We start from the raw sequence: 24,150 nt of genomic DNA, 5'->3' as shown, positions 1-24,150 counted from the left end.
ATCTCTGAGGCAAAATAATGGTACTTCCCTACAGAGGACACTATAGGGGTGTATTTTCCAATAGTCAATACACATCAACCATGTTCTTTTCTGTTTGGCAACGTTCAAAGAATTACGGCCGAAGCACAACGTTAACCACACAAACTAAACCAGCGCCTGAATGCAGCTTGCATCGGAGACACCTCGGCTGTGAGAAGATTAACAGAAAGGTGGTGACTGACAGGATTGACTGGCAGACACTTCCATCGCAGCAGAAGTGCCACAGTCTCTCCAGATGTCTCGCCGAGTGGCTTAAGAATCCCTAAAAGGTGGGCCTCGCTCCTTCTAATTATCATACCTCATACATCCCGTTAACTATTTTAACCTCCTAATGAAAAAGGCATCCGTACCTCGTTGAACATTAAGAAGTTATTCATAGGTGAGCAAGGACACCAATCCCCCCCCCCCCCCCCCCCCCCCGAGCCTGTCGGCAATCAAACGCTGCTTGAAATTCATAGACAGGTAAATAAATAAATAATGTGCTCATCGTGTGTCATCGCCTTTTTGGAAGGCGTCCATGTAATTAAACAGCATCGCCACATGAATAAAGCGCCAACATCTGTCCTTACCAGAGCCCCAATAAAATGTATGCAAATTGATTCAGCGAATTTCATATTTCATTCTAGTTGTCACGTTTGCCCGAGATGTGTGTAGAAGGTTGTCAAAACATCCATAAATAAGAAATTACTGAGCAGAAATGGGAATATGGAGAGTGACATGTGAGGGAATCATTATCTAATGGGAAGTGAGATCCTGTCAAAACTCCAATCCGGAGCGGCCGGCCCGTGTGTAACGCACAGCGTCGTGGTCCCGTATCAGAATAAAGTGGGGGCCCGCAATCCCCCCCCTCCCCTGCACCCCCCGTTCTCCACGCCGGCAGGAAGCTGTCACAGGGGAGACAAAGCCACCCGGAGCAAACCAAGCATTTCCCTTTTCCTCCGTTTTGTAAAAACACAACAACGCACTGCCTCTTCCACTTATTTCTACTGTTTTTTTCGACCACCTTTGTTTTATTTATTCCTCACAAGGAGAAACACGACCCATTTGGAGCCCCTTGTTCTCTCTGCTTCAGAGGGGGAGCGCAGGCACCGCCGCGCAACAGAGCTGCTAATAAGGAGGGCAGAGGGATGGCTGGGCCCAACGCACACACACACACACACACACACACACTGGCAGATCCCTGGTTCGCCCACCTCCCTCCCTCTCTCTCTTTCTACCTCTCCCCCTTCCTCTCTCCCCCTCTCCCTCCCTCCCTCCCCCCCTCTCTCTCTCTCTCACTTCCTCCCTCTCTCCCTCCCTCTCTCTCTCTTGCTCCCATCCCCTCCCTCCTGCTCCCTTCCTCTCTCTCTCTCTCTCCTGCTTCCTCTCCCCTCTCTCTCTCTCTCTCTCTCTCCCTCCCTCCCTCTCTCTCCCCCCCCTCTCTCTCTCTCCCTCTCTCCCCCTCTCTCTCTCTCTCTCCCTCCCTCCCCCCTCCCTCCCCCTCTCTCTCCCCCTCCCTCCCACTCCCTTCTCCCTCTCCCCCCCTCCCTCCCTCTCTCTCTCTCCCCCTCCCTCCCTCTCTCCCTCCCTCCCCCTCCCTCCCACTCCCTTCTACCTCTCCCCCCCTCCCTCCCTCCCTCTCTCTCCCTCCCCCTCTCTCTCTCTCTCCCCCTCTCCCTCCCCCTCTCTCTCTCTCTCCCCCTCCCCCCCTCTCTCCCTCCCCCTCCCTCCCCCTCTCCCCCCTGGAGGAGGCCGGTGCCGCTGTCAGCCGCGTGTCGACGGATCGTGACGCTCGCTGGCGTCAGTGCAGCCGACCCAATCCAATTCAGATCTGCTAGCACAACATTTCGCCCGCAGCTTTTTGTCGCTTTTTTTGGCGTTTTTCTCGCTTCCTTTCTTGTAGGGGAAGGGGCGGGCACACGACGAACAAAGAAATGGATTTCAACACTTCCAGTAAACAGGCCGCGGTGCCTCCAGCAGAGCCTCACTGACTCCAAACTGACTCCAGTACGGCCGACGACCGCTTAATGTACACAACCCAGACACACGCGACTCGCCAGGATATTAAATGGGTTAAACAAATGTGGTGCTGCAGTAGGACGACGTATGTATGTTTGTACACACAGTCGGAGACGAATTCTGAGAAGTCCTACTGAGAAGACCTCCGAGCCTAGCGTTGTTTACCCCGCTGCCGCTTTGAAGGGTGGGAAAAACTGCAGCCGGTCCGGGAAGGATCCAACAGGACTAAACATCTGAAAGTGATTTCCGAGAGGGTTGTTTATCCTTGGCTTACATCTGATTATTAACAGCCAACACCAGAAATATCCCATCAATGACATCACACCCATACTAGTCACTACTCAACCACTCTAGCAGCAGCTGTGTATCGTTCAGTGTGCGACGTGTTGTTAGGCTCTGAGGATGTTGGCCTGCTGGTGAAGTAGTTCAACCATGCCTCAGAGACCTTGTTTTGTAACCTGAAGTACAAGTCATGTGTGTGTGTGTGTGTGTGTGTGTATGTGTGTGTGTGTGGTCTCCGATGTCTTGTTGTAGCTTACGTGTTCTAGCATAAAACGCCGCGAGGCAGGTAACACATGTATATGTGTGTGTTATCATGTGACCTCAATAGAAGGAAAAGAAAGTCAAACAGCTGTCTATCAAGGGTATTCATGATCCGCATGGGTTTGTAGATGTTAGATTTGGTTGGTGTGTGTGTGTGTGCGCGCTTCTGTCTGTGTGTGTACTTGTGCGTCTTCTCGTGTGTGGTTTGCATTTCTGCGCCCAAAAGGCTTTGGGCTGTGTGTGTGTGTGTGTGTGTGTGTGTGTGTGTGTGTGTGTGTGTGTGTGTGTGTGTGTGTGTGTGTGTATGTGTGTGTGTGTGTGTGTGTGTGTGTGTGTGTGTGTGTGTGTGTGTGTGTGTGTGTGTGTGAGTGCGTGTGTGTGTGTGTGTGAGTGCGGTTGCGTCGGCGGCATGCACCAGCTCCGTATGCATACTTCCTAAACTAACTAATCGGCGCATTGATCTTCTGGCTCTGCTGTTCATCGGTCCCAGCGCTCCACTGAGGGGAAAAAAAAAAGGAAAAGGCTGCTCTCTGGTCTCCGTCTGTGGCACCTGTCGGCACGGAGAGAACGGCGCCGCCCGTCAGCCGCGGCACGCCCGCATGTCCGATCGTATTAGGGAGTACACGCGTGTGTGTGCGACGCAAACATGGCGCACGCCACGCCATCTGGGAACCTGCCTGCTCCTCGCACCGCAAGACTAATATTTGGGCTAATTAGCAACCGGAGAAACAATGAAGGGGAGGACGTTTGGGAAGCAGTGACGTGGAGACGGAAAAGGATCGCTTCGTCTGCCTAATTAAAATCGCGGTAAATAGGGCAACGGGAACCATGTTGCCTACTGCCTCGACCCCGCCCACCCGGTCTGTGTTGTCGCCCCCCCCCCCCTAGTCCTCATCCTCCCTCTTCCTCATCCCTTTCCTCCTCCTCCTCCTCTTGCCCCCCCCCTCATCCTCCTCACCTCCTCCTCCCCCACCCCTTCCTCTCCATCATCCTTCACCCCCTACTCCCTCCCCTCCCCCCCCCCTCCTCCTCCTCCTCCTCCTCCTCCTCCTCCTCCTCCTCCACCTCCTCCTCCTCCTCCTCCTCCTGCTCCTGCTCCAGCTCGCTGCAGTGGCCGTGCCCCGCCACCAGGGGGTACACCATGCATGGATAAGTGAGGGCCCGGCTAATCCTTCTGACAGCTCCTGGGCCCCGCCGGTGCCGCTCACTCCGTCCTACCAGCGCAGAGGCAATCTGGAGCCATCACAACAGCTGGCAGAGTGCCGGCGAGCCTTCGACCGCGCTGCCCCGCGGGCGCCGGGGCGGAGCCGCACGCGCCAGCGACGCTGCCGTCGACGCCCGTCTCGCGGATTTTTGCGCCGAGACAGCGAAACACGGAGCGAGGTATCCGGGAAGAGCGAGCGGGGAGAACGAACGGGAGGTGTGTGTGATTAGGGGGGGGACGGGGGGGATGGGGGCGGGAGGGGGTGAGGGAGGGTGAGGAGTCGTCAAACGGCGCGACGACTTCGGCTCGGTAGGGCTCTGGATGAGCGCTCACGCCCCGCGGTTCACGGCCTGGGCTCTACCCTCCGGAGACGGCGGCGGTGCTTAATTACGGGGGGGTTTGTGGTCGGGTCGCGTCAGAGCGGATTATTATTATTACTCGGCACTGGCTTCTAAGGAGAAGCCATCGGTGAATCATCTTGATCTTCCCCCCCTCCCTTTACCCTCCCCTTCCCCCCCAGGCGAACGTTTGGCCTCCGTCATGTGACATGCCCTACTTCCTGTCAACCCTTTAGCTCGGGGGGGAGCGCGTACTGTACAGCACACCCATCTGGAGCAGCAGCGCAGGCAGCAGCAGCAGCAGCAGCAGCATCCCACCTCCAGAGCTCCCCACCGACAGATACGCCAAGAGATGGAAACTAACTATGCAGGCTCGCTCAACCACCCCTCCTGCACCGCCTCCTACTCTCTCCGTGACCGCCTCCCTCTCTCTCATCTTTACCTCTCCCTCTTCTCTCTACTCCTCTCTCTCTCTATCTCCCTCTCTCTAATTAAATATCAATTTACTTCTCTTTCTATGGCCCGTTCAGTCTTGGCATGCATGACATCATGGCAACGTGGCCCATTTCTGAGAATGAGTAACACTGAGAAGAGCCCTGAAATGTTTAAGACAAATCTTTTTGCAGGATTACGATTCATTCACGATGCCTGAAGGGAAGGGTGGCATTTTCTCGGTTGGATACTTCCAACATCTAGCGGATTTCTCCAAATTGCCTGCCATCCTTTAATGACTACATTTGATTTGTATTTGAAATATTGTGAGGGCGGCCAAGTTATTTTTATTTTGTTATCCTCAAAGCATAATTGCTTAAGTCATATTTTGGCCAAATTGTGATATCGAACCATACTCTCCTCTACTCTCTAACTCTGCTGATTCACTCTGCCTCATTGGCTATATTATAAGCCAATCAATGCTTTTGATGTTCCATAATCACAATCTGCTTAAGTCATCTATTTTTGACGCTAAATACAAGATTAACCTCCAAATATGACTTAGGCCCGAGGCATAATGGACGACCGTGTAATTCATATAGACAGGAAGGCTCTTCTCTGACCTGGGGAAGCCAAACCAGAAGATTATTTCCTAACTGAAGAGGTAACAGGCTTAATACTGGCCAACCCAGATTAACCATCAAGATTAGTCTCTTGATTTATCCATAAAAGCGCCGCTACATACATCCAGTGCAGTCCGAATGGATCTAATCATGTAGAATTATACTGTCTAATGAACAATCCTAGCTCCGCTGGACAGAGAGATGGGGTCGGGATAGGCTATTTGTCATCAGAAAGCTCAGAAGCCAACGCTGACTGCAGTAAAAGCAGAGCAATCTGCATCGACTTTTCCAACACTGTCGACTGGAGAAACGCTGTTTCTCGAAGGGGGAACCTGTTACTTTGATGTATTCTAATGAAGGCAGAGGGAGTTATTGCACTAATGAGATGGAGCTAGCATCATCACCACCTGTCCGCCAGCACTATCGTGATCAAGTCGATACACGTCTCGGACAGGCTAGCCTAACGACCCCCGCGCGGCTAAGCTACGACAAAACACATGCCCGCCGAAAAAAAACTCACTGAGCCAGGCACACCATAACGAGTTCATAAATTAGGCATTTTCATGGAAATAAACCGTCCTCGAGGAAAAGGACTGCGATGTTGAATATGTTACGCTTAAAACGGTAGCGGTTACCGATTCAAAGCAGAAGCTTAAAGTCTTCTTTTTTTTTTTTTTTTTTTCCGCGTTTTCCCAAATCTTTTTCCGCCGTCTGGCTCAGGAGACAAAGGGAGCCCGGATCATGTATTCCGTACCATGTTTGGTCGTGAGCGAGTGGTTTGATGAGCCAAATGGTGAGAGGGGAAGACAGCCAATTTAGCAGCGGGTGTGTACGGTGGGGGAGGCGGGGGGGGGGGACGTGACCAGCAATGCCTTCTCCGAGGCATCAGTCACACGCCGCATCCACCACCCCTCGCATCGGCCCGCTGACAATCAACGCACTCTGACTCTGACTCATTCTCTCCGTCCGCCTGACAGTCTCTCACTCTCTCGCTTGGCTCTCTCCAGTCCAGCTACGCCTCCCCCTCTCCCCCTCTCCCCCTCTCCTCCTCCCTCTCACTCCCCCAGCCCTTTCTCCTGTCTCTTTTTTTTTCTCTTCCAGTTCATTCACCATTTGCTCCTGCCTTTACTTTACTGCCCACATTGTTGCTGAGGGGTTGCTGACGCCGGGTGTTTTGGGCGAGACCACCCTGCCGACGCCCGAGCCGGCGCTATTCAGGCTGAACTTGAAAGAGGAGGGTCCCTACTGATCAAGCATGGCCAATCAATACCAGGCGTAATGGCGGGGCTTAGAGCCACGGCCTCTTAGAGGGGCCTTTGAAGCCATTATGTCCACGGCGCCGCGCCACTTTACACAAGACAAGGGGAGAGGGAGACGCTGTGTAGCATCTTGTGTGATGCTACTTGCCAGAGCGAATCATTCCACACACAAAGGATCGACAGGGAGGCATAGGTGACACGTACAGAAACCAGCTGGTCTCACCTGGTATGTCGACAACCACCAGCAATATCTTTATCCTCAACCCCGTCCTCAGCAGCATCGTCATCATCATTATTATCATCCCCAACACCATCATCATCCTCATCATCCTCACAACCGTCCTCTTCCTCATCGCCATCATCCTCTTCACCAGCATCATCACCATCACCACTATCATTATCCTCATCATCCTCACCAACACCTCAAACCACGTCCACTATCATCAGCATCATCAGCATCATCATCATCATCATCATCATCATCATCCTCATCATCCTCACCAACACCTCAAACCACGTCCACTATCAACAGCATCATCAGCATCATCATCATCATCATCCTCATCATCCTCACCAACACCTCAAACCACGTCCACTATCATCAGCATCATCATCATCATCATCATCATCCTCATCATCCTCATCATCTTCAGCCACGTCCACCACCACCACCAACACATCATCATCCTCCTCATCCTCCTCCTCCCCAACGCCACCACGTTCCCCCTCATCATCCTGCACAGTGACCCCCCTTCCCAGAAGAAAGCCCCGCCAACCGTACCTCTTTCACAGGAGCGTCCCAGGAATCCGCTCCCGGAGCAGTCGCACACGTAGCGGTTCCAGCCCTCCCGGCAGACGCCGTTGTTCTGGCAGGGGTTGCTCAGGCACTGCTTGGGAGGCTCCTTGGAGCACGACGGCTTCACGCCCGCCGCCTTCTGCACCTCGGCCAGCCGCCGCACGTCCTTGGACTGGCCGTCGATGAACAGGTCCCGGATGCAGCCCACGTAGCCGTAGTTGAGCAACGCGGTCCACACCTCGGTGGGGAACACCAGGCCCATCTTGTTCTCCGGCAGGCCGCCCAGGTACAGGTTGTCGTCCAGGTCCAGGATCTCGCTCTCCCCCGGGGCGGTGTAGGCGGTGCGCAGGGTGTTGATGGAGATGGTACCTGGGAATGACGCAGGGTCAGAAAAGGGTTTTTAGTATTCGGTCCACGCTTTAACAAGATGCTTTCCTCCAGAGTCACATACAGTGAATTTGGGTCATTCGTGAGGTTGGCCAACTTTCTCAAGAATGCCTACAGGCAGACTGCAGACTTTGAGGTTTTGAACCAAGATCCTTTTTCACGCCTGAAGAAATACAACCCTTATAGTTTGAACTTATTTGCGCCTTGAGAATGGATATAAACAACAGCAAAAACATTTAATCCACATTGGCACTGAATGAGTCAAATGACAAAAACAATCGCGCAGTATGTTTGTCGAAAAACACAGCGCAAGTGAATTAACATGTGAATAAGCTCTATTAACATGAGGCCGGGCTGATGAAGAAACCAGCCCTAATTACTGTTAATCATCTGGACAGGTGGAGAGTATCTCCATTTAGAAAGACTGATGGCTGTTGATAAAACACATTCATCACAGGTGAGGCGGTCTATTAGCGGCCTAATCTGGGATCCCTTAGAGTATCCTTTTCATTTTCCTGGGGATTTCCTACAATAAATCTCCTTTATCTATACAGCAGTGGTCATAAAAAAAAAAAAACTGGAAGTGAAGAGAAAAAAATAAAGGTTCTCCCCCCCCCCCCCCTCTATCATTACACCCCACGAAAGAAAGCAAAAAAAGGTATCCATCTTTCTGAACGTGATTAACGGTGCACGGCCAGTTTTTTTTCCCCGCTGTCCCTCCCTCCGTTTGGCTCTCTCGACACACACACAGCCCTACGATGGCTATACGGTGTGTGTGTGCGTGTGAGTGTGTTGCCCCGTCATGATTTATCGCACTCATTCAGCTTTAATTCCCGATCTGGAGCACAGTAAACAACGGCAGACATGCCTGGACTGCGAAGCCGGACGGAGAGGAGCTGGATGAGGGCCGTACTGTGGGGCTCGGGCCGGGGCAGGGGCTGCGGGTGATTCATTTGTCCGTGGTTCCGTTACTCTGAGTGGGAGCCATTGTGGCCTCCCTAATTAATGCCTGCCTGCCTTCTCCACTCGCCATCCCAGTAATCGACACACTCGGCAGCGAGAAAACAGGTCTCTGCCACTCATTGCTACATCGCCTGACTCCAGGGGTAAGTATGCCCAACTGCCGGGGAACAAGGATGGGAGTGCCGGTGTCGAGTTGCTCACAGAATGATGTTTTTATTTAGTCACAGAGGCTGAGCCGCAGAGGAATCCAGAGGCACACCTGAACAGGCGGACATTTTCAGCCCTTAAATGAGGAGCCCCTCGCTGTCAAATGGCTACCCTCGCCTCCCCCTCCCCACAGAGCTACCAACAAGCCTGTCCTGTCTCCTCTCTCCTTGGTGGTCTGCTCAGGAGATCCACAAAAACATCCCCCCCGAAGCTGGAGACACCTAAAATGTTGGTGTTGAATCTCACTTCCTGAAACGTTTATTTGAAATTAGCTTGTTCACTTTGTGTTTTGGTTTCATTGGGGTATGTTGATTATTTTCTGCCTACTTTAAAATGTCATATTCCCTTGGCTACTGAAAACAACCCTTTGTTAGCTTTTATTTTTTAATTTGGCTCTATTCTTTCACTGCTGTCTGGAGAACATTCATCTCAAATTAAACATGGGTAATTTAATATTTTCAGGGAGTACAATAACAATATTATAATGGCAGTGATGAATGTCAAATCGTCATTGTCAACAAAGACAGTTCAATCAAAACACCACAAAGATAGCCTGTTGTTATGTATTGAATAATGTATCACACAGTGTGAAAGCAGGAAGAAAACAAAGACAACCATTTCCTTTCACATTCTCAATAGATTCAATCAAAAAATTGTCAGTCTCAAAGAAATATTATAACGCAATCAAAGCAGGAAGTTTGTCTGACGAAGAGGCTGCACAATAGTTAAAAGTCACAGTATAATGAGTTTGTGTGGAAAAAACTGCAAACTCTCGTTGAATGAACTTAGATGAACTTAAATGAACGCTAACCATCATCAACCCTTCGTTCTCAGCAATGATACGAAGAATAACCATGTTTTCATAAAACAGGACGCTAAAGCTTGTGAGACTGAAGTTTTCCTCAATCCACAACGAAGCATAATCACCCCAAAAATGAAACAAGGGGAACTCTAAGTGGAAGCTAGCTCTCCCCTTCCTGCCTGTGCTCCATTTCTCCCGCCAAGGTGACCCAGCCTCTCTTGCGCGACCGCTGGAAGAAGAAAAGACGAGGACCCGGTGCACAGTGATTAACCTGGCCCTACTAACATGTTCCCGCTTTTTTCTCGCAGGGTCTTGGCCCCCGGCATCTGTTCCTGCACCTTCCTTCAACCACCCTGCCCCTCCCTCCCTCCCTCCCTCCCTCCCTCCCTCCCTCCCTCCCTCTCTGCAGCACCCTCCGTGGCCACAGCTGCCGTGACAGCACCCCGCACTTGGCAGCGCCCACCCGTCACAAAGCCAGAACAGCTCCCTTTAGGTTACAGCTAACGAGCTCACTACATCAAACTCATTAGCGGCCAAAGACTTTCCTTCCCCATTGGAGCGGGGTTCGGCCAGGTATACGACGCACAGCACTGTCATCACCCATCCATGTGATGAGTCGTGAAAAACGAAGAGCGAACGAGAGCGCGCGAGAGGGAGAGGGAGAGAGATAGCGAGAGATAGAGGAGAGAGAGAGAGAGAAAGAGCGAGAGAGAGAGAGGGTGAGAGAGAGCGGGCCACATGCCTCGAGTGTTGCGCGATTTCAATTAGCAGTCGCCGACCGAACGGCCTTGAAATCTCCGTGCGAGATCAGGAGAGGGAGCGCCTTGACCACTTTGTACCCCGCTCCACAAACATGGAACAAATTGAACTTGTCAAGCCTAATGGAGAGTCCCTCTGCCTGCAGCCGTCCTCGGGGGCCCCCTGGAGCCAGGCGCGGAGCACTCGCGTCCCCATCTCCGCTGCGTGCACGAGAAGGTCCGCCGGTTCTTCCCCGGGGGACGGGGGGGGAGAGGCGCTGGCGTCTACGGTCGCGTTCCTCTAAATCGACGCACGCTTGAGATAAGAGGACGCACGTCAGCCTCTTGCAGGCGCCCGTCTGTGCGCGCCGCGCTCGGCTGTGCTTGTCAAAGCGCCGGGGAGACGTGTGTGTAAACACACGTCAGACTCCCGGCGGTGTCAGAGAGCACTCTGCTCAGACTCCCGCGAGGCGACATGCCGTCGACACGCGGGTGACATGAGAGGCGCCGCCGTGGAACGCTCAAGCCTTATTTATAGCTGAGGGAGGAGGGGGGGGGGGGGGGGGGTTCCGGGGGTTTTATTTGGGACTCTGCGGCACACAAAAGAGAAGGAGAAGATGGCAAGCCGACGAGATGGGGACACGGAGATTAAGTAGTAGTCTGGGGAGAGATGGGGGATGAGTTGAAGGGGGTGGGCCGGGCGGGGGAGGGCGGGGGAGGGCGGGGGAGGGCGGGGGATGGAATGACAGATAAGACAGAGTCACAAAAAAACGACAACATAAAAAAATAAAACCTTGACTAAGAAACGCGAGCGCGGGTCGGGAGAGAGACGATTGGACGGATGGCGTCCCGCGATAACCCGGAAGGAGCGAAACAAGCTGGGAGAACGGAAGATAGAAATCACCGGCTGAGACCCCAACCCATCTACAAACCCATTCATCATTTACCGTCTCTCCCGGTTGACACACGACTGTATCCACCATTTTGGAGGGAAGGAACCGGGGATTCTACGTTGAAGTGGCAAGCACTCCACACTCACACACACACACACACACACACACACACACACACACACACACACACACACACACACACACACACACACACACACACTCAGTGTGGGCACCGGCAGCCGGAGACTCCACTTGGCATGATGTCCTCTAGCCCCACTCACACATCTCCCCAGCATGCTGGACGAAGGGGGATTACTACAATCCAGTTAGGACGATACGGCCAAATCTCTACATGTGATTGGATTCTCTGGAGTCAGTGGCCCCGCCAGGCAGTCAACCAGGGAGATAGGGGTTGTGCGTGTGTGTGTGTGCGTGCACATGTGTGACGGCGTGTGTTTATATGTGTGTGCATCGGTGTGCGTACGTGTCTGCATGCACGTATGTGCAAGTGTGTGTGCATGGCTGCGTGCGTGTGCCTCCGTGTGTGTGTTTGTGTTTGTGTGTGTGTGTGTACGAACCCACTGCCGTTCATGTGTGCAGCTCGCACTAAGTGGCGGAGGGGGAAGCCGTTCACGAGCAGAAGCCGTGTAATATGTGGTGATGAGTGAGCCAGGCCACTCCCAGCCATCAGGCCGGTCACTTAAGAGCAGAGCGACTCCAGACTGTAATGCGTTGAGGTTGGAGGATGTTGTCTGAGAGCAGAGGGGGGGGGGGGGGGGGGCTGCGGGTGGGGGGGGGGATTCCATTTGCTGACAAGGGAGCAGAACTTAATGGGAGAGAGGGGATCGTTACTGGCTATTGGCCCTGAATGCATGAATGAAAACAAGGCTTTTCACCATTCCAACAGCGCGCGATGGATAGTGATGTCCGGGTGCTTCCGTAGCAGTTTTTGTGTCGGAGTTTGAACGCGCTTCGTTTGCCGGAACGGTATCAATAAAACGATTTTATTAGATATATTCTTTTTTTTTTACAAATGGAAAAATATGCCTGACCAAACCATACGTTTTGTGACTTTTTTACTCCTGGGATTTTGTCCATGCGTGGTAAATTCATTCCTAACCCAAAAGAAATACTTCAGCATCATAAATGTTTTACCTAGTCCTATATGGCCAACGTGTGCGTGTTTGAATGCCAAAGCATTGCACCACGATGCAAGCGACGGATATGTCAATCTAGCAGCATTGGACCGGCAGGCTTTCCTATATAGAATACAGCCTATATTTTATTTATCAAGCTGCACATTGAATTATGTGAATATCAAATGAAGAGATTTGATTCATGGGAAGAGGAGCGGGCTAGCAGTTGAGACACGCTGCCATTTAAAAAATATATTTTACAGATCAATCAAACTGAAAAATGTCAACGGCGTACATTCAATTATGCTATCCCTTCTAACCTTTTCCTACTTTAAAATAAAAATGGTAATGTATCTATATATACATTATATTTTGGTATGGCAGATCTGGACACATTTGTTGATTCAGTGAACAGGAAGTAGCGTATAGGAAACAGGTCTGGTCCTCATTTCTAACACATGAATCTGTCCCCCAGAAGCGCTACATTGGTATGTGGAGCGCAGTGCATACGTACGTGTCCATGCACTGAGCAACGCATTGAAGATGAGACCACACTCGGGTCAATTACCTTCGTTTATCTCTGGGATTGATCTTAAATGAAGGATGAGTGCATCTATGGCCAATCAAAATTTCCCCACACAAATACCAACATTACTTCACATATGTATATTATGGTATTTTTTGAATACGTTCGTGAGTCTGTAGGCTTTGAAATGTTTCTGAAAAGGACAAGGCCAGCGCAGTTCTGTATTTCTATTTCTATTCAATGAATGAAAGTAAAGTGTGCCAAGGACAGACCTGAGACCTGTTTTGTTTGGAAAGCTATTGACATCCACGCCGTGAACAGCAACGCTGTTCATTCACTAGACTGCCAACATTACAAGAGAACAAGTTGTTGTTTCCAGGTAAAAAAATAGAAAAATGGTACAATAGCCCCATAGTCGTATTGTTATTAGTTTTAATGTTGTTTACTCTGGACACTTTCTCGTCTGCCATGTTTATACTGTTCCTATGTTTAATGTCTGAGCCCTTTAGAACACTGATGCTATTTATTTTTTACGTTTGTTCTTTGTACCTGTGTGTATATATGCTCAACCTGGGGAAGTTATTTCTAAATGTGATTAGTGCACAGCTCAGCATACCAGCTCATAGTAAGTCTTTCAGTCCGGTGAAAAAGGATCCGCTCCTGTTTCCATGGAAACTTAGGAGAAGGGGGCAAGAGAACCTAGCAGAGATAGCTATACAATGTATGATACTGTGTGTGTGTGTGTGTGTGTGTGTGTGTGTGTGTGTGTGTGTGTGTGTGTGTGTGTGTGTGTGTGTGTGTGTGTGTGTGTGTGTGTGTGTGTGTGTGTGTGTGTAAGGCGTGATATCCAAGCAACACAATTAACACTGTTTTTTTATAAGCTTACAGCCAGTTTCCAGTAGTTTTAATACACATAATTGGATGTTGTTGTTGTTGTTGTTGGTTTTGTGGTATGGGAAGTCTACACGTTTCACTTTTAGTCTTCACTGTTATGTTTCCAATTCGATGTCATGCTCATTAAAGCCACACTCCTCATTAACTCTGGCGTCTAAAGCTAGCTGGCTAACAGGATGGACTGCCATTTGAAAAGCATACAAAGCACTCACACATCTGCAGTTACAGTATTAGCTTAGCATTACATTGCCCTGGCTGATGGCGTTACCAATGAGGGCGGGGTAACCGGCGTTCTGGATGCAATGCATACGTCTCTATTTAGGGACTGTATGCTTTGTTCTTTTGCGGGGGTAATGAAACAGTTGATCTAATTTCCACCTCTTGAGAGGAAGTGGTAAACATGGTCAGGGAGGTTTATCTAATTTGCAGAATGACATAGCAAGGCTCAGGTTCTTAGCGCACAGTAACAAATTGCTGCTTGGATAAGCAAATCAACAGGGACCGAGGCAGTTCAACACACACACACACACACACACACACACACACACACACACACACACACACACACACACACACACACACACACACACACACACACACACACACACACACACACACACACACACACACTTTGAGGACACAGTAATAGAGGGGGCACGACTGCCTTTTGGCGAAACAGAAGTGAAGTGTATGCCTGAAGCAGAGATTCCTTCAAGGTTAATGTGCGCGAATCCTTTTATAAATTATATTCATATTGATACATAGTCCTATTTAAAAGGACCATGACAGATCAGGTCAATATGACCAGATCAGGTCATAATGATGAAATAGCAATTTTACAATTCAGCCTAGAGACAGTTTTTTACTGCAGCTTGCATCCACATCTTTATATTTCAATAGTAGCAGCAGTGAAAGTAGTGGAAGTATAGTAGTAGAAGTAAAAGTATCAGTAGAATTAGTAGCAGTACAGTAGCATTCATATAGAGTAGTAGACTAGTAGTTCTCAGTAGTAGTGGATGCAGTATAATAGTAGTAGAAGCAGTACACATATCCATAGTGGTAGAAGAAGTGCATTTGGTAGCAGTCATAAGAATAGTAGTAGTAGTAGTAGCAGCAGTGTAGTAGTAGTAAACGTAGCAGTAGTAGGTGTATCAAATGGAAGAGGAGGAAATCCTCCACAGTGAGATGAACTGTTGCTGTGATAGAACATGCCCACGTTTGTCCAGGGTGGATATTTACAGCAGCTCACGGCCGTGCTGGAGTGGGATCTGGCGCTGAACCTTTCACAGCGTGCCTCCCAGAGAGGACTGCAGGCCAAAATAACTTTGGACAGATAATTAACTCAGCACTGGAACTCGTTCAAAAGAGATAACATTTGATTGTGTGTGTGCGTGTGCAGCTGCATTTGTCGAGTTAATTGTGCGATCCCCATTACCTATTCGCTAATCCGGGATCCAGCAGTCCTTCTCTGTTGTAGCAGAACTTCTGCAAAGAACCTGGGTCGGAAATCAAAAAGCTGCAAGGGGCAGAGCAGTGCCTTGTTTGCTCCTCCGTTACAGAGACATGCCACCGACCACAACTCATTACTGCAGCTGGAGGAGTGTGTGTTGGCTAATTGTGCGCTTCCAAATCCCTGCCTCCAGCAACGTGATTGGTCGAAAACAAACATGAACCGATGCAAAGGAAATGGCCGCCTTCCCCCAGATTTGAGCTCCTCTGTCGTCAGACTTGAGTTGTGAATCGAAAAGTCTGATCTGTGACAATAGCTATTCGCTAATTTCGTGGATTCTCAGGCAGCATTGCCGCTCTTCCATCGAGACAGGCTGAATCAGCCCCTCCCCGTGCAACATGTCTTGCTTCTGGTTGTAATCAAGAGCGGCATTTCAATCAGCCACATTCAGCACAGAACATTCAAAGAGCCATGAAACCATCTCCATAACAAATAGTTCCAGAAACCATGTAAGCAGAAAAAGCGCAGCTCTCAGCAGCACGCTACATTGACAAGTAAGTGAGGACGTGTGCGCAGGTTAAGAGTTTAACTGTGTTTTCAACCAGATCCCTTGTGTGTGGATATTTCTCACACATTTACAGTTGGAGTGACAGCTGAGGAAGTGCTATGACAACACTCTGCTCTCTTGGGAAGCCTTAGGGGAAACACAGAGGATGAAAGTACTACGGGTATATGTATATAGTAGTCAAATGAACCTTGAGGCGGTGGCTTTTTCACACAATAATGTACGACTATTGGCTAGGGATCTGACCGGGGTTGCTCTGCAACACCCAAGCAACATTACCTACAGTGATTAGATATGAGCCATTTTCATCAAGAACGTTCTTGGTGTCCTATTGACCTGATCAACTGAAAATTGTATATTCTTCTGCACAGCTTGGACCATATCATTTTCGCATTGCCAAGGAAACAAGTGGATCACAGTTCTATTTGGCTATTGTTGCAAACGTTGGATTTGTTGCTGACCGTTTCCAAATACTTAGAAGCCAGAGGTGTCGTTATGGTAACAAGAAACCACTCCCTTGGAACGGGAATGACCAATCAGAATCAAGGACTAAACAATGCCGTGGTATAAATACACACGCATATTTACAGGGCATCCCACATGAATTCCAATCCCCCATTCACGAAAAAAAACAAAAAGAAAGAAAAACCACTCCTTCCTACCCGATCGGCCGTCGCGCTGGAAGTCCACGTGGTACCACTCCCCGTCGTTGACCTTCTTGTTCACCGCCTTGGCCTTGATGGTGCCCGAGCCCATGTCCAGCAGCAGGTACAGGTGTCCGTCCAGCATCTCGATGGCGAAGAAGTCCACCTTGAGCGTCTGCGGCCTCTTGGGGTCCTTGGGCAGCTGCTGCTTGGGCTTGCCGTGGCTGAAGAGCAGCAGGCCGCTGGGCTCGGTGGTGCGGAAGTCGAAGCTGATGGAGCCCGTCTTCTTGGCGTTCCACTTGTTGAGCACGATGTAGGACTCGGGCGTCTCGAAGGTGATGGGGTCCAGCGTGGCCACGTTCTCGCACTTGAAGGCCACCATGCCGTGCACCTTCATCTTGGGGTCGCCCAGCTTGGCCAGCCGCGAGAGCTCCAGCCGCACGTCGTTGTTCTTGTACACCACCTGGTGGTTGGAGGGAGGGGTGGTGGGGGGGGGGGGGGGGGGGGGGGGGGGGGGAGGGGGGTTAGCGCCACGGCAATACCGTCTATTAGTTATTTTACCTTTGGTATGAGTCACCCGGTTCTCACTGCCACTTTTTACAAGAGAGACCTGGTGTTAATATTCATAGATTACAGCAGACTCATCATTAGTCTCAAGGCTTTATGACTACGATTCATGAATGAAGCGCTCAATAAACACAATCAACCCTATTTTACTCTTTTTCAGTATAGCTGAGACCATGCTGTTCAGCCACAGCCGTGTTTCTTTAAAGGCTGAAAGGGTATGGCTCTGTATCGTCGCCACTGTGCCGATGCAACAGCAGCCCACGCGCCTTTGTGGAACCACCTGCCTGAGGCCTTGTGGTAACGCACACGGTCGCCCGCCGGTGTGATGCCCACACCCAGCGCCGATGATTAGAGGGATTAACTTTGACTTGTATATTCTACACGGGGGGGGGGGACTTATAGGCTGTTATTAAGCGAAGAAGACAACGCTGATAGGAGGAGCAACGCTTCGGGGGCCGAGCAACACTGGGTCCCCAGGTGAATTGTGGGAGGTATATGAGGGAGAGTGATAAAAAGCCAAATCGCTGCCTACTTTGCAGGTGTGAAGGTAAAAGCGCTGATCAAGGTCCCTGTTGGCGCCTCAGATTAGAGCGGGGGGGGGGGGGGGCTGTCAATGATGGATGGGCCTCTCGCAAGCCACTTAAGAAGGGCCAGATTAATCAAGTGTTCCCGCACATACATCAACACACACGGGCAGTAAATAAACCAAGAGGAGGCCACTTCACAATAGAGCTATTAGGGAAACAAAAATGAACAGCGAGGAGCATGAGTAATGGGATTCAACTGAATAGAAAGAAAAGAAAAAAATAGATATATGTACGCTCCGATGATTGGCCGGTAATCTCCAACAATTGCACCGGGCTCGTCAAACTATAAAATGATTAGTATTGGCAATAGCTCACTTACTGAAGTGTATTAGCACTATGACCTGCAAGGCGCCATTCGCTGTCAAGTAGACAAATGCACAGACGGCCGCACGCCTTTGCAAAGGATGAGCTGTAACATCATTAAATGCCCGATCGACCATAAACGAGCCGCATTATCACGTGCCTTACTACAGATAAAGAGACTGAACAATTTGCCTTCCCTGATAATTTTTAATTACACTCTTTAGTTTCAATGGTCACTTCAGTGCCAAATTGTGTATTAAATTCTCACAATCGCACACTTACACTGAACACAATGCAATTATACAAGTGGCTGGCATCGGGTCTCCGTATACATAGGAGTGATGACTCCCCTGAATCTTAATTTTACATCCAAAGCATTCCTAACGGCCTCTTCGTAAAAGAGCAGCAATTTACGTCGAGCACAAAAGCCCGGCAATTTGGGCTGAAAAATCAAGTAAGAGCACTAATTAGAAAGAGTCTAACAAACGTGAAGGGTGTCCATAAAGCGGCCATTATCCACTTTGGGGAATGAAGGAGCATGGAGCTAGCACTGCAGCCAAACTCCACTACCGACACTTCACTTTGATGAGCATCAAAGGCTTTGTTTGGCTTTTTTATTGCAAAATGGGCATTTTTAGCGAATGTCAAATCATTTACATATGAACATTATGCTGCTTTGAAAGTATTATTATATTATGTCTGCAGCAGGTGGTGGAATGTGTGCGAAACGTACCTGTTACGTGTCAATCTGTTGGCAGAGTGATGTATGATGACAAGTCAAACACAGAGCTAAGCACTTGGCATGTGTCAACAGTTGTGAAATGCTGTCCATCGAGCTGGAAGTGTGTACCTGTATATCTGTCTGTCTCCCACCCATCTATCTATCCACGCATCTCTCATGTGCTTTGAGTCTAATTAAAGATATTTTTCAATAGAATACTTCTATCCACCATATCTTCAATACAACTATCCATCCACCAATCAATGTATGTATCTATCTATATTCTATCCAACGGTTAATGCACCACCAATCCATCTAGTTCTCAAATACCATGTTTCTGCCAAACAAATGCTCTCCTTTTCTTACTCAACATCCTGTTTTGCATTCATCTTGAAACAGGGACACTTCCTGTGGGATTGTGTGTGCATGCAGCTTACTACTTTCGGTTGTGTCTTACTGAGACTGCGTCATACAGGTAAAAGCATGTTCACAACGGTGCACAGAAAGGATGAGTGCTCCCCTCCTTGATTTATGCGATAATGGTAATAACGTAATGCTTTACTTTACTTTGTATTGTTCTCTCATCCGGCCAGAACTATAACTCGTTCTTGCACTCATCCCTCTGGAAATGATATATAAATCATTTAGAAACAGCACGAGCAAATGGCAACTACCACTTAATTTCTTATTCTAAAAGCTTGTGCTGGAGAAGCTTTTAGAAATGAAATAAATGGAGTGAAATAAAAATACAAATAAATGAAAGACTATCCTACTGCAGAGGGTGTGAAGGAGGCCATCTCTAAGGCCCAATCCCATTTCTACCCCTTACCCCTAGATGGATAGATACCCCCTTGTTTTGAAGGGGTAAGGGTAAGGGGTAGAAATGGGATTGGGCCTAAGGCTGAGCTGCAGGGCCTGCCCTCCTCTCAGACCCAAGACAGACACATAGGATGTGGACTAGATAACACCTATGAACCACATCCCGAACCACAGCCCACGCATGCTACAGGCTATGTATGCTACATGTGTGCTACAGGCTATGTGTGCTACAGCCCATGTATGCTACATGTGTGCTACAGGCTATGTGTGCTACGGCCAATACATGCTACATGTGTGCTACAGGCTATGTGTGCTACAGCCCATGTGTGCTACAGGCTATTTGTGCTACGGCCAATGCGTGCTAAAGCCCATGTATGCTACATGTGTGCTACAGGCTACGTGTGCTATATGTGTGCTACAGGCTAAGTGTGCTATATCTGTGCTACAGGCTATGAATGCTACAGCCTATGTGTGCTACAGACTGCGTGCTACAGGCTATGTGTGCTATATGTGTGCTACAGGCTATCTGTGCTACATACTGCGTGCTACAGCCCATGTGTGCCCCTCACACCCATGCGCCCCTTTTAGCATCGAAGGAGCTTTTGTGTTTGAGTGATGAGCTCTCTCTGTCACCTGTGACCCAGTCCTGCATTTGTATTCAACCAGCCTCGTCTGGTGACATGCTGGCCATTAGCCGCTTCACAATGTCTTTCATCATCGCGCGTTAAGGTGCAGGAATGGCAAATCTGGTGAGAAATCTCCAGATCAACGATGGACCAGAGTTTTACCCCATGAGAAGAAAAACATGCATCAGAGGCCACGCAGCACATGGTGTTTCACTTGCACTATGTGTGTGTGTGTGTGTGTGTGTGTGTGTGTGTGTGTGTGTGTGTGTGCGTGTGTGTGCGTAGGAAACACACAAAGATGTCGTCTCCCTCTGACCGGCAGGGTGATGCGTACAGGGAGCGCTAGTCGTACAACCAGATGGTCAGGAAATCAAATCTAATAAAAACTATCATCCATCAAAGAGAATAAAAAAAGGAAAAATAATGTGTGTGTGTCTAGAGTTTGTTCACTTATTTGTTCAAAAGGTAATTTTCTGGACATGACTAGGCGACTAAAGAACACTCACTAGTTCACCGGTCCAAACTGACCAGGTCATCTTAATATAAACCTGTGCTGTTTGAAGTGTACTCCCATAGGACGGAGCACCCGATGGCTAGGGGGGAGGGGGTACATAGATAGAGGACTTGTAGCGCTGTGTAATGAGCTGAAGACAGAGCGCTGACATGATCCGCCTCTAACACCCTGCCTGCTCATTAGTCCACCAGAGGAACGTCCTCACAACGGCCTGCAAGCTCCACCGAGAACGCTCGATTCGCCTCCTGCTTGAGGTGAAGGAGTACAACCACTGTAGGATGAGAGAGAGGAGAGAGAGAGAGAGAGAGAGAGAGAGAGAGAGAGAGAGAGAGAGAGAGAGAGAGAGAGAGAGAGAGAGAGAGACAGAAATAAACAGAGAAACAGAGGGAGAGAGACACAGAGCGAGACACAGAGCGAGAGCGAGAGCGAGAGAGAGAGAGAGAGAGAGAGAGAGAGAGAGAGAGAGAGAGGAACCAATAGAGAGACTGGGCGAGAGACAGAGGAAACGAGAGGGATAAGATTACCGAAACCAAAACAAAAAGACTGCGGGGTATGACTGGGAATTATAAGATAAATGAAATATTTCTTGTATGGCGCATAGGAGATTCGGCTTTGCAGATAGCACTGTGGATCCCTGGTGGTTTGTGAAGTGAATGCTTGATGGTTTCGGATTTCGGGGTAGACACACTAAATAAACTACATGACAGAACGCTAATAGATTGTATTGTTAAAAATATGAAGATAACCAAATCTATGAAACCGCTAGCAGGGAGATGAACTTTTGAAAATAGATGATTAACCACTGCTGAGAAAGAACATTCCCCAAGTCTCTTTTCTCTTTTAATCCTTTTCTCAGTCCATGCAGGGTGTGAAAGGTCCATTGTAGCCAACACATACATACATACATACATACATGTCACCGTTGTGTTCCTTTATGAAGGTGTCATAAGTGTTATGCCTGTGATATTACACCAACATGTACGGCAGATGATTTGAATGAGAACTTGTTACAAAACGTTGCCAAATATTCAAATCACCCTTCGCGTTGTCTCTTTTTTAATCGCTTTGCTATTAATTAATTTATAGCGGCTGCATTCCTCTGTTGTCTTTCATCCAACACTCTGCCTCAGCTATACTTAAAGATATAGATATATCCATGTAAGAGATACATTAAAGAGATAGCTCTCAGATGAGAAACCATACCATCAAGTACATTCTATTGGAGTCGGTTGGAATTGATGTGGAAATTGAACTGATGGATCTAATGATCAAACATCTGATGGGATCTGATGTTATGTGTGTATGTGTGTGTGTGTGTGTGTGTGTGTGTGTGTGTGTGTGTGTGTGTGTGTGTGTGTGTGTGTGTGTGTCTGCGCAAATGCGTGCCTGCGCCATTGTGCATGTCTCTGTGTGTATGTGTGTGTGTATTTGTGTGGTTGTATTTGTTTGTGTGCGTGCTTGAGTGTGAGTGTGTGTGTGTGTTTGTGTGTGTGTGTACGTGTGCGTGTGCCTGTCTAGACATCACAGGGGGAAGCGAGTCGTGGAGGCCAAGACGCAACCGAAAAGCTAAGAAGAAGAAGAACGGTAGCGGGGAAGCGAGAGCTACAAAGCAAAAGTGAAAGGAGGACAGTGAGCGGAAGGGGACCGCGTCAGTGGGTGGGGTGAGCGTGTGGAGGAGGGGCTGAGGTGAGCTCCTCCTCCACCGCCCCTCCCTCCGGGGAGCGGTGGGGAGCGGCTCACCTCCTTCAGGCAGCCCATGAAGTTGTTGCTGACTGGGGAGCCGGGCAGGTCGGCGGTGCTGGGGCTGCCGCCCACGTAGAAGAAGTCGTCCGAGCCGAGCATGGTGTAGTCCTCCTGGGTGTAGCCCGTGGTGGTCAGGATCCCGTCCACGGAGATGGTGACCTACACGAAGCGAGCAGAGGCAGAGGACACGCTGTTCTCAGGAGCGCCCACAGCCACCGCCATTTTGTGGCTTGCTTTGCCTTGGGCCTTTTGTTTTTTTTTTTGTTCTATCTCTCTACGTTTTTTTTTTTTTTTTTGAAACCCATTTTCATGTCTGTTTTTCATGTTCTCATGTTGTTGTTTTTGATTTTTTGTTTGGATTATTTTGTCCAGTCTAGGATTAGTAGGAAGAATGCAAGCCCCCAGGAGCTTTACTATTGTAGTTAGTAAACAAATAAAGTAAATACAGTGTTAGTATTGTCCCTACTGCAACTCAAAAAGTACTTCGTAGCAGACACAAAAATGGTGTTAGTAGGGTTATCTCGGTTAGTTCAGCCTAAATACATATTAGTACCTGCAGCAGTTTCTAGAAAACAAAATCAAAACGTGCGTTTGTGTTAAAACAAGGACAACATGCTCTGAGAGGCACACTGTTGTTATAAGTGAATGAACGACCAATGGGAGAGGAGCGGGAGAAGCACACATGCATCGAAAAAGCATGAAAACCAAACACAAATCGTATTAGAAGGTTAAGGGCGATCCGTCTTACACACAGCATCGCGTGTTAGACTCATGCATTAAGCACATGGCTGTCGCTGTAAACAACAACAAAACGGCTATGACGAGACCACAGAAGCGACCGAAGAAGCACACAGGACCACTGTGAACCCGATGGTGGGGGGTGGGGGAGGGGGGAGGGTGGTGGGGGCGGGGGGATGGCTACAGCGGCGCGTATTCAAAATGCATGCCATGCAGAGTGGATGAGAATAGAACTGGCAGAGCCACAGAGCATCAGGCCAGTTGGTCAGGAGAAGCCCCTCCTTGTTAATCACTGCTTGATGCAAAGGGCTCGAGACGATGCGCCTACAGAAGGTGGATTAAAACAGAATTGGAGACAGAGGCAACAGGTGTCGTAAGGAAGAGGGTGGAAACCCAATGAATGGAACGGAGGGGAAAATCAAAGAGGAAGAAGAAGTAGTCCTAAATTAAGCAGAAGAGTACCAACCGCAGTTTCCCCCCCTTTTTTTTGGGGGGGGGTGTGTGTATGGCGTCTACGGTAAGAAGAAAGGAAAAGAAAGGACACGGCAAACCCAAACTAAGAGACAATTAGGATGATATCTACCGAACAATGTAGTTTGTTTACCATAGCGTGTCCAATGCCTGAGTGCTTTGTGGAAAAGGGGGGAGAAAGGAAATTAAAAACTGTGAACAGAATAACGACTGTTACTCCAAAAATATATATGATGGCTCACTGTCGTTAGTACATTGTGGTCCAAAAAAACAATACCGGTTAGTAGAATGACACATTCCATGAATGACATGTTAGTTAGTTTCCGAAGCATGTTAGTAACAGAGAGAAATAAAGGGCAAAATAATTTCGACAAGAAACAAAAAATTGAAAACAGCCTTAAGAGAACTAAAGAGAATACTCTGTAAAAATTGACAGCGGAGCTTTCTCCGGGTATCCCTTGAAACATTCACAGCTGTGTGGTTTGCATTCGCACCGTGTCTGGTACACGACTAGACCGTTGTCATTAACGCAAAGACGACCAGCCCACAACCCTGACAGAGGGCCGCAGCAAACACACACGCACACATCCAACCGCTCGTTTGGAGGGCATGCCTAGGGCAGACA

The 24,150-nt window shown here is 49.1% G+C and overlaps 1 protein-coding gene across 23 annotated transcripts in view; it reads right to left on the bottom strand.

Moving 5' to 3' along the window:
• LOC115559596 (neurexin-1a) overlaps nt 1–24,150 on the bottom strand; it is a 225,967-nt gene that overhangs the window by 135,026 nt on the left and 66,791 nt on the right. For 16 of the 23 annotated variants that reach the window (XM_030378515.1, XM_030378516.1, XM_030378533.1 and 13 more), the window contains 4 exons: nt 23,659–23,682; nt 22,314–22,475; nt 16,455–16,899; nt 7,218–7,601 (listed from right to left, as the gene is read on the bottom strand). In XM_030378515.1, coding sequence (XP_030234375.1) covers nt 7,218–7,601; nt 16,455–16,899; nt 22,314–22,475; nt 23,659–23,682 — 1,015 coding nt within the window. The remainder of the gene's footprint in view (nt 1–7,217; nt 7,602–16,454; nt 16,900–22,313; nt 22,476–23,658; nt 23,683–24,150) is intronic. The other 7 variants (XM_030378519.1, XM_030378528.1, XM_030378531.1 and 4 more) reach the window with 1 other exon arrangement.

This window comes from Gadus morhua, chromosome 15 (genome assembly GCF_902167405.1).
Source record: "Gadus morhua chromosome 15, gadMor3.0, whole genome shotgun sequence".
Taxonomy (NCBI): Eukaryota; Metazoa; Chordata; class Actinopteri; order Gadiformes; family Gadidae; genus Gadus; species Gadus morhua.
This window is presented reverse-complemented; position numbering and strand designations above follow the sequence as displayed.